The sequence below is a fragment of the Parasteatoda tepidariorum genome, chromosome 3, assembly GCF_043381705.1.
Source record: "Parasteatoda tepidariorum isolate YZ-2023 chromosome 3, CAS_Ptep_4.0, whole genome shotgun sequence".
Classification (NCBI taxonomy): Eukaryota; Metazoa; Arthropoda; class Arachnida; order Araneae; family Theridiidae; genus Parasteatoda; species Parasteatoda tepidariorum.
The window spans coordinates 69682550-69693750 of record NC_092206.1 but is presented as its reverse complement, the minus strand read 5'-3'; the positions used below and the strand labels follow the sequence as shown (position 1 = coordinate 69693750).

The following is an 11201-nucleotide window of genomic DNA, read 5'->3' as shown; positions in this document are numbered from 1 at the left end:
AATTTCATTTTCCATCTAGCCTAAAAAGCACTGAGTATTATAAAAGGTTCGAAAAAAATGGCGTAAGTAGTGATCCAAATTAAATATTCATAGTAAGCAATATGCAAGAGAAATATTTATTCATAGCAAACAATTAATATAGTTATAATATCTAAAAAAATATATATTCATTATAAACAATCGGCAAAAAAATTATTGTTCGAGATTTTTTTATTAATTTTTCTTTTTAAACTTTTTTTTAGCTTTCTAAATGTTTTCTGAAAATTTTCTTACCTCTAACACTTTAAGATCCTAAAATGAAACATAAGAACACAAAAGTATCGGTCGTTTCAGTAACTTATGAAAAAAAAACTTAAAGACAAATGGAAAAAAAAACAAAAACAATATAAGACGCAAAAGGATATCAAAGTAAATAAATAAAAATAAATTTTAAGTTTTATTTGTATTTTAGTCTATTGAACACTTATAATTATCTTAGTAGGGTTAAATCAAAATATTGCCTATGGTGACAATTTTTCAGTGAAAATTTAAAAAACAAACAAACTGTTAGTAGCATTCTTTTTGAAATATTTATTGATTAAACCAACATGAAAGAACCCTGCAAAGTTTTTCCGATAGAAAATTGTGATGTCAGGGAATAAGCATTCCGAATTATACAGTAGCATACATATACATTGCATTGTAGTAAGTGATGTTTATGCTGAAATGCATATACAAATAATTTTATCCAAGAGAGAACAATTTTCACTATGTATGAATACATTCATACGTTATAAAATGAGTGTGAGTAACACGGATGTGAGGTAATGATTCTAGAGTCGTTTTTCTTGACAGCTGTTTTCAACCTGCTGTATAAATAAATATTCTTGCTACTCGTTTTCGAATGCGGGTGCTGTAATCAGAATTTATGCTTCTTTGTAAGTGTATAACTTGTAAATGTAAGTTAGAAAAAAACATATCTCTTAGTTTATTCATATGAATTATTTTTTAGTAAACGTATAGTAAATAAAAGAAACTAATGTTTTTTCTAACTCAAAATTATCATCCATTGTCATTGGGATTAACATATAGGATAATTTTATAAACCAATAATCAATCTAAATTGAACACATTTAGTGCCAAATAAGTAAGTACCTATAAATGAAATTTTTCATATTTTCTTTATTATATGTAAAAATTCAAGATTTATTTAAGAACAAGGATTTAATAATTATTTTACGATTTATCTGGCATATAATTAATGATGTATTTTTATTGCTGAAATCTGCTAATTTTTATTTTACTGTTTACTACATGCTAATTATAAAAAGAACGCATTTTTATGTAGAGTAGCAATAAAAAAATAGTTACGTGTTATTTATTTCAGTAAAAGAAACAAATGAATAAATACTTTCATTTTGTGTGTTAAATAATTACAATTAATGTACGTGTACTTAATTTTAAACTGATTAAGTTATAATAATTTCTAAATATTGAAGCCTGAAGCATCACTTTTGTGGTTCACTTCAAAACTTAACTGGATAAAATATATTGTCAAAGCTACCAGAATATGCAAAATTCAACGTGTTTCTGGCCCTATGAGAACACTAAAAAACTCGGTAATTTTTACTGATGTACTTTTGTTATGGTTTTGGTAAAATAACATTAAACTAAAGTTTTATATTATGTGACAAATACTGAAAATGGGATAACAGTTAGTTTTTTTTTATCATAATATCTTAAAACATGGGTATTTGGCTTAATTTACTTTTCTGTTTTGTATTATTTACTAAATGTGTAGTACTAAGAACTATAATTTTGGACACCTGAATATTTCCGGTGAACCGTTACCATCTGATAAATACCAAATAAATGGTTTAAACATCGTATAGTTTGGTGTTATTAACAAGAATTATGTTTTTGTTTTTACCAGAAATGACATTATCATAAGGTACGGTGATTTTCCAGAATTTGTTTCTACGTGTAATCCGTTTGATATTTAAGCCAAGTTGAGCCGTTTAAAAATCATAAAACCAGGAACCATATTCTATTAAAAATTGAGCAGTTTCAAACTTAATTGCATAACTTCTTTGTATGGAAACCTGATTCAATTGAATACCTTCAGCAAATCGGCAAGTTACGAGTGCAACTTCAATAAACAGCTATTCAATAGCTTTTAAAACCATATTCTCTTGCAAATTGAACTATTGCAAATTTGGTTGCATAATATCCTTGTACGGAAACCTGATTCTATTTAACACGGTTCAGCAAATCGGCAAGTTTTAAGTATAACTTCAATAAATAGCTATTCAATTACTTTTATAACTTTTAAAACCATATTCTCTTGCAAATTGAACTCTCTCAAAACTTGATTGAATAATATTTTTGTACGGAAACCTGATTCAATTTAACACGTTGCAACAAATCGGTAAAGTAATGAGTGTAACTTCAATAAACAGCTATTCAATAATTTTAATGAGTGTAATTTAAATAAATTATTACGCCTGCTAAACGGTTTTCAAGATAATACAAACCGTCCTCAGCAGCATTCATCTGAATGTTCGATTCTCACACACAGTCTGAACACTTTGAGAACTCCCATTGACAGGTTTTAAGCTTTGGAATTGGATTACGCATTTAATTTGAAATACAAAAAAGCAAAAAATAATAAAAAGCAAAAGGAAAAAAAAAAAGAAAAACTCGTACAAGCACTTATCAGTTCATATTAATTATTTTGCCTCCGGCAGACGCCTTTTTTATTTTCCGTATATTTGGTAGACAGTGGCGAATCCAGCGGGGGAGGGGGGTCATAGGGGTCATGACCCCCTCCCCCAAATTGAAAATTGCAATAAAAATATTAATTTTTTTTATAGTTTACAAAAGAAATAAAGTATTTATTTTGAAACATTTAAACTCATTTTACTCAAACATTTAAAATTATTTTTAAACATTTAAATATTTTTTAAATATTTAAAACATTTAATATTTAAAGATTTTGAATGCTTGAATTATTTATTTACTGTTCTATTGTTCATTATGAAAAAAATAAATGAGATGACTAGCATTAAAAACCCCAGTTTTTTTTTCAAAAGAAATATTAAAGAAAATTTTTTTTTATAAATTTCTTTTTTGTGTGTGGGGGGGGGGGATCTGAGTCTATCACCCTCCCTTGGAAAAATTTCTAGATCCGCCCCTGTTGGTAGAGCCACTAAATATAATTTTCTGATGTTCCCAACTGAAGTCGATCATTCGTTTTTCAGTATTCCAACTGCCCACAGCAGTATAATTGCTCAGTTTTTGATCATCGAATATTCGTATCATGTCTCCCTAATGACGAAAAACTGAGTGTTGGAAGAGCAATAGAACAAAAAAATAAGTCCACTGAAAAGAATTAAGAGGGAAATTTTTTTAAAATTAAATAATTTACTTGAAAATATCAGCCAGAACCGCAAGCAAAGAGAATCATGCAAGTAGCCCAAATCATGTTCTCAGCAACCAAAAAAAAAAAAAAAAAAAAAAAAAAAAAGGAANACTGTGCCAAAAAAAAAAAAAAAAAAAAAAAAATTGCTATAACACTTTACCTTATAGTAAAGAGATTTGGTATAGAGACTAAAATTGTTCTATAATCAAGTACTACAAAATATAGATTCCTTATTTTAAATTAAACTATTTTTACACACTCAGAAAAATATACTAATATCGTTATTATTTTAATAGATTAACAAGAATATAGAAGCGTTAACTTCATTTAAAAGTATTTCAAAAAATGAAAGCATGATTTCTAACAGAAAAAGTCAAAGCAATTTTAATGCAATAATATGATTTTAAACAAGGCGAACTGAATTTATGTTTCAAATATTTTGAGAAAAAGGGACGCATTTCCCATTTATCAAACTTGTGCACATAGAAATAGTAATGATCCAGTAAGTATTGTGAAATTTTTTATTTTTTCATCTTAAAAATTACCCTCCAAGATCTTTTGTCACTGTAATCATTATTAAGTTTAAAAAAAAAGACTAGTTGATAACTGAAAAATGCTTGAAAAGAGGGTTAAAAATATTTGCTTATTTGATCCGTGTTTCATATTAAACAATTTAGTAATATTTTATTTCGTTGAATAGAAAAATCCGATGCATAAATTAGGTACAAGTACAAAATTCCGCATTTTCGTACAGAAAACCCTTATAATTTGGGTCTACTTTGATTCATCGTAATATATACATTGAAAACAATACCTCATTAGCCTGTAGGCCTCACTGCTCACTAACTTGTATAAAGGGGACAATTTCGCCTTAAACTAACCTCATTTTTATTAAAAAAAAAAGGTGATGAATAGGGGGGGAGGGCATATTGGAAGTTTTTCGACATCGTTTATAATGACATAACAAGGGTTTCTAAGAAAAAAAAATCTCGAGTAATAATTTTTCCAAGGAAAATGTTTAATTTTACTAGACTATAAGTACAAAACTGTGTTTTTTATGTATAATAACCTTCGTAATTGTTGCAACCTTTTAATCGATCATCACGAAATTGGTTTTATTCAATTCAGCCATAAAACATTTCATCAGAAAATAAACTTTACAAGCTCAGGTAGAACTTGGATAGTAATTTAAAAAAATGAGCATAAGACATGTCAGAATTCATGCATTTCATACATGAAAAACTAGCTTTTTTATTAACTAGTCATTCAATTAACTGCTGTATAGTCTCATTCGTTATGCCACAAAAAAATTACGTAACTATAGGCCACAATACTCCATTTGGTTAGATAGTAATGTCTGGTGCAAGAGTAGACATCAGCAAAAAACGTACATTATGCACATTAAATCCTTGTGACTACTAAACTATTGGTCTAATTGTTCTGTGAGTAGTTGCATTCAATTGAGCGCGAAATATTATACCAGAAACAATGCATCATTTGACTATGCAGAAGATATTAGAAAATGTCGAATTTTACTGGACTAGAAATGCTATGCGACATTCTTTGAAAATAAAACAAGTGTTATTTAATTTACTGTAGCGCGTTCAACAAGCACAAAACGAGAGAGAAATTATCTGTCAAAGAAGTCGTGTGTACCTTGAAAAAAGAATGCTTACATGACTTAAATTTGCTGCTTAGTTACCCTGATATTTACAGCGTTTAATGTGTTTTATAGTAGAAGTTACAGTCGGGATTAATTATCGTGGCAAATGTCGTCAACGTCCATATTATATACTCTTAACCACTTTGAGATAAAGATGTCTAAGCTGGTGCCACTTCACTTACCTGTTCAAAATTTATCAATGGTCAATCAGTTACTATAGCTACCTATTGGAATACCTTATAATTTCAAAATAAAATAAACAGTTAATTTTCCTTATCAACCACAATATCGCGGTATTTGATTGAATGATAATTGTTAAGTGATATAGTTCAGCTTTTGGCACGAACATCCCTATAGCTTGACGAAATATTGCATTTATAAATTTATCAGCAGCTTCATACAGTGCTTGCTTAACTCCTCACGCAAAAAACAACGATAAATAAAAATCCAAGTATTTAAAATTTTTATCAAGTAGAAGCTATTCATTAAAACAATTTCCGATTTGGGTGTTGTGTTTATCAGTGCAATTGCATAACCATATTTTTGTCACAATTTATTGATACATTTTAACTCTTTTAAACCACTATATCCTTTCCTCTATATATCCTTTAATATAAGCAGATTAATTCAAGCAAGTAAGCGCGTTATACTTGCACCTTATCTGTCTTAAGAGGACTCCATACCACAGGAGACACTTTTCATGGCGGATTCTGTTTCATTCGGTATTTTAAAGTTTGAAAAAAAGGAGTTCAGGTAAACCTAGAGTAAAAGTTGAAATTTCAAAGGTTGAGAACATTTTGTCTTCAAAATATCAAAATGCAAACATATTTCTGCAGAACTACTTCCTCGCAGCGAAAACCAAAGTAATCCTGCCATAATTTGTTTGTATTTTGATATTTTGAATTTTTTTAGCATTTACACTTCGTGATTTACTCCAGGTATATTTAAACTCACTTTTTCTGTATTTAAAATTTTAATATTACTTACATAGGTGAGAAAAATTGTCACGAAAGCTTTGTCCCGAGGTATAGTGTCCTCTTAAGCAAAAAGACGTACTGGAGGGAGAGGTATGCAAAATATCACTTTTAAAGAGATTTGAACTCTCTGCTCTGCACCAGGATTCTTTTTTTCTTTGATCAATAAGATCGATGTTGCGTTAACTTCACTTATTAATAAATAAACTTTCTCTAAAGGGGGAACTGATTGGTACAGAAGTATTCCGTTTTAAATAGGTTTTTTGTCTTACGCGAATCCACATTTCCATAAAAATATAAAGATTAAAATTATATATATTCAAACTAATTAAAATCAATATAAATGCGGAAAAAAATGTTTAGATACATGAATGTGTGTATGTACTGTATACAAATCCGCAATTCTGAACCGATCCACACTAAATTTGGTGTAAATACCTTCGAAGACACGTCGAACCTAATTGCTTTCTTTAAAACTATCTCTGATCACCGATTCGTGCTACATCCCAAGTAGCAAGTTTTCCATAAGATTTGATGACTTTTTATGATAAGACGATTTTCAAGCTTTGCAGCTCTAATTAATCAACAATTAGTTTTATCGCTTGTTTTTATTAACTATTTATTTTTGGTATCCTATATTAGATACTTACAAGTAAAATTAACGTGAATGATTTCGGTATGCATAGTGATGACGTTATCGAATTCACATTTTAAGGGATAAATGCGATCGCGTATTTCTTATATTTATAGTTTTACGCTTTTGAAACGCTTGAATGCTTGAAACGCTTTCGAAACGTGTTTCTAGAAACTTAAATAATGGAAACGCAACAAAATGTAATATAATTTTATCGAAGTTATTTATTTATCCATGGTAAAATTGTGGAAAGTTTTGAATATTACAGATTAAATGATACTATATGTATAGTTAATCGTGATTTTGGTGAGTTGAATTTTTAAATTATATTATAGTAAATTTAATACTAGTATGAAGCCACGCCATAATGTGGAACAAATAAAAAATAAAGATTGCGTATTAGATGCCATGAATGTGTTATATGGTGATAATAGCATGCATATCCGTTTTCAAGGCTGTAAAAAACCAATTCCACAGTATCTATACCAAGAACCTAAATTGATATAATAGGTTCTCATTATTTCAGTATTATTTAATACTACTTTTAATTTAGCAACTTAAGTCGAAATAAGTACTGATATTAGTTTGCAAAAGATGAATGCAAAATATCTGCGTCATTACTAATTATTTTCGAGAATTAAAATTGATTAATTTTAATGTGTCAATATTTAAAAGGAAAAAAATTGTTTATAAGCCAAATAATTAAGAAAGGCACTAATTAACCGTGCAGTAATGAACGGCGAAAAAGTGCCTTTAAATTGCTGATATCATTGAAAATGAATTTAATAGGTTCAAATTGAAATAGAAGTTCTTCTTCTTAAAAAGCTTAAGATTAATGAGTAAAAAGATACTCATTCGTTTAGAAGAGCTATAAAGAATCACAGAATTATTGATGCCAAAAATATTGATTGTCACGGAGTTCGTTAACACCATCACAGCACAGTTATTTGCCTTATTTAAATCTCGGAGATCATCCTTTCTTTTCTATCCTTATATTTAATAGTTTCAGAAGCTGTTGGATCAGACTGTTCTGGCTGGTGCATCTTTCCTTCAACAATTTTCAGAGCCTCTGCATGATAGTTAAAACAAACTTAATTCTGTGTTTCCAAATCGCCCTATCACTTTTACCACTTAATGACTTCACTTGGATTTTTCTTTGATCCATTGCAATAAACTAATTGAAATTGCTGACTTTTGGAATATTAATTGACTGAACTCTAACACTCCCGCTTAGCTATCACCAAACTCAAATATTTCAGTATTTTAACTTTGCATAACATGTTGGAGTCCATGACCTGTAAAAATTATTCAGTTATGCAAATATTAACTGAATCTAACATCTAAAAGTTAAGCTAATTGTTTATTCAGCATAGTATAAAAGAGGCAAAATAAAATGATGATCTTATAAAAAAAAAAAAAAGAGAGAGAACAGGTTTCATATCTTAAAATTGAAGTAGTAATATTGCCAGATTACATAAGATTACATAAATATATAAATATCAATCATGACATTAATCATTTGAATGTTTGTTTAGGATACATACAGTGACAAATGATTTTTCTAGTTGCCGTGTCATTTTGATTACAGTGAATTATCTTTTATTTTACTTTCTTTAAAACTATCAATAGAAATCTTTTACCGAGGTTCGATTTTTGTTTTCTTTTAGTAACACATTTTCAGTTGCAGATTTGCTATTATAGACTTGTATGTACGTATTACACATTTATTTTTCTTAAATGTCTTTAATGTTTTAAATACGTTTATGAACCTGTTAATAATGTTTTATGAACATTTACGTTATGTGATGTTTTATGAACATGTACGTTTATTTTTTAAATGTCTTTAATGTTTTTCGGTAGCTTAATATATGTCCTTAACTTTTTAATATCATTATTAATGTATGACGGAAATAATATTAGTATTGTTCCATTCGTCATTATTTTTTCGTTATGTTGTATTATTAGGAAGCTAATAATTATTTACTATAATGATTACGCTATTTATAGGAAATAATTCGACTTTCACCCTTGAATAATTTTTATAATTTTTAGGTTCGAATCTAGCGGTGGCTGGTTGATACGAATTTTGTTCTCAGTTTGCAGTGAATACTGTGCCCACAAAAATATCCTCAGTGGTACACGGATTATGGATTAGAATTCGCGTGTCATTAGGCAAACTGAGGAGGTTTTTGTGCATTTGCTCTTCTTGTTACACAAATGCTTGTTAGTTCCGCTTAAAAGGCGTCTGCGAGTTAGTTTATGATTAGTAAGTTATAAAATTGCTAATCTGTCCCAATGATTGATCCCGAAGTTCCTTTATCTTCTGGAATGGATTCAAAATTACAAGTTCTGGAGTTAACCAGTGTCATAACCTGTCAAACGTCTATAATAAACTTAAATAAGTTGATTGACTCTAGTATTTTCATACATTTTCTTACTTAGGAGAAATTTTCATGTAAAAAACGTTGTGCAAATGATATCTTGATAGTGTACTGAGTCTGCAGTTTTGTTTTAATTTTTGTTATTACTACATGCTAGCAATGACTGTTTTGCATAGATATATATTTTGAATATTTTCCTTATAGTTGAATGTGTAAATTATAACATCTCTTGAAATGGATAACAAACTACAAGCACTCGACTACATTATCATCCTCATTATGTTAGCCTTTTCATCAGCAATAGGAATATATTTTCGGTTCACTGGAGGAAGGCAGAAGACCATAGAGGAGTATTTGATGGGAGACAAGAAAATGAAAATGTTTCCTGTGTCTGTAAGTCTCATGGCGGCTTACATGTCGGCAAATTCTATCCTTGGAGTACCATCAGAAACTTATTTGTTCGGCACACAATATTTGATTTGGATGTTTGGTGCAATATTTGGAAGCATTATAGCTATTTACGCATTTTTACCAGTTTATTTTGATATGAATATAAATTCAGTAAATGAGGTAATTGTTGTTTTTTTTTCCTTTTTTAATATAATTCTTTATATTAATCAGTTATACATGAAATTAAGTTATAAATCTGATTAAACTTCAAAAAGCTCAAAAATGTGAAGAGCTCATGGATTCTTTCAATCCTGAAAAATGTCTGGAATAATTTTATATGCTTATCGATTTTTTCAAATCAAAAATAGCAAAATTATTCTAATTTTTTAAAGATAATATGCAATTTTTAACTATAGGTGGACAGGTTATTTTTAATTAGAGGCTTCCTTAAATTCATTATAATAATTCGTATATTTCTAATATTCCTGAGACAAATATGAATATTGAAATGCAAAGTTTGAAGTAAGTAGGAAAAAAACATATTTTAAGATAGTACATTTAAAAGTACAGTACGAAGCAAAAAAAATAGAAATTTAAAGTTTAGCATTTTCGGTGGATCTTGCCACTCCTATATAGCTAATATAACTTATTTCTGAAATGAACCTGCTGAATATAATTAGTCTATACAAATGAGCATGAGAGTTTTTTCACTTAAAATATATATTTTATTTTAAAAATTTGATTCTAGTGAAGAACTGCGTCAAGGAAAGAAAGAGATGGAAAGAAACTTGAAATTTTAATAATTGTGGGCATTCATGGCATCTGGAAACTGATAGAAATGACAGGAAAGAGCAGAGCTACATTTTTTCATATGGAAAAAAAAATAATAGAGGGAATCAAAAAAGACCAGGATTTGGAAAACCTCATATTTTCTCAGCAAATAATTATCGTTGGATTCTATGCTTAGCACTAAAAATAATCATTAAAGTTCTCGACAATTAGCATAAGTTCATTCCCACCTTCCGACTATAAAAATATTTTACCCTGAGTTCTAAATCTAGTCAAACAACAAGTTCTCTCGTTTCAATACAAACCACAAAATGACTAGTTGATAGTAGAATAAGAATTTTAAAGTGACTCTCTCAGTCCTATCGAAAGTTTGAGGGGATCAAGAAAAACTTAATTTGAAAATGCAGGAAAAGGTAAGAAAGTTAAAGAATGAAAGGTAGGTTTTGGATGAGGCGAAGCAACTCCAACATTGAAACTTTTCCAAAACTGCTTCAAAAAATTTTTGAAGCTAAAGTGGAACGAATTAACTACTGATTTACACCGAAGAGCCATTACATTATGACCACCCACCATCTATAACAATGAGATGGACTAGGTTTTCATGTTTTCTCACCTAGGAACAATGTTTTCAAGGGGCACATTAGGACCCACAATCCTAATAGAACTATCCCTGACGTCTATAAGCTACTTGAACATAGTTGCAGACCAGGTTCACCCATTCATGGCAGCAGTTTTTCCTGCGGCTGATGGTATTTACCAACAGGATAATGCACCATGTCATAAGGGTCGAATCGTTATGGATTGGTTCGGGGAACATTCCAGTGACTTTCAAGTCATGTCTTGGCCCCCAAATTCACCTGACCTTAATCCAATACAGCATTTGTGGTCCTACTTGGAAAACCAAATTCGTGCTGCCACGCTACACCCTCGCAATGTGAGGGAATTGCAGGACCAGTTGGTGAGCGCTTGG

The 11201-nt window shown here is 29.5% G+C and overlaps 1 protein-coding gene across 1 annotated transcript in view; it reads left to right on the top strand.

Annotated features, from left to right (window-relative positions):
* Nucleotides 1–883: 883 nt before the first annotated feature.
* Nucleotides 884–11201, top strand: part of LOC107444064 (sodium-coupled monocarboxylate transporter 1-like) — a gene marked incomplete in the record, with an annotated part of 32326 nt that continues 22008 nt past the window's right edge. The window contains 2 exon segments of the mRNA XM_043045349.2: nucleotides 884–1126; nucleotides 9257–9622. Of these exon segments, the coding sequence (XP_042901283.2) occupies nucleotides 9287–9622 (336 nt within the window).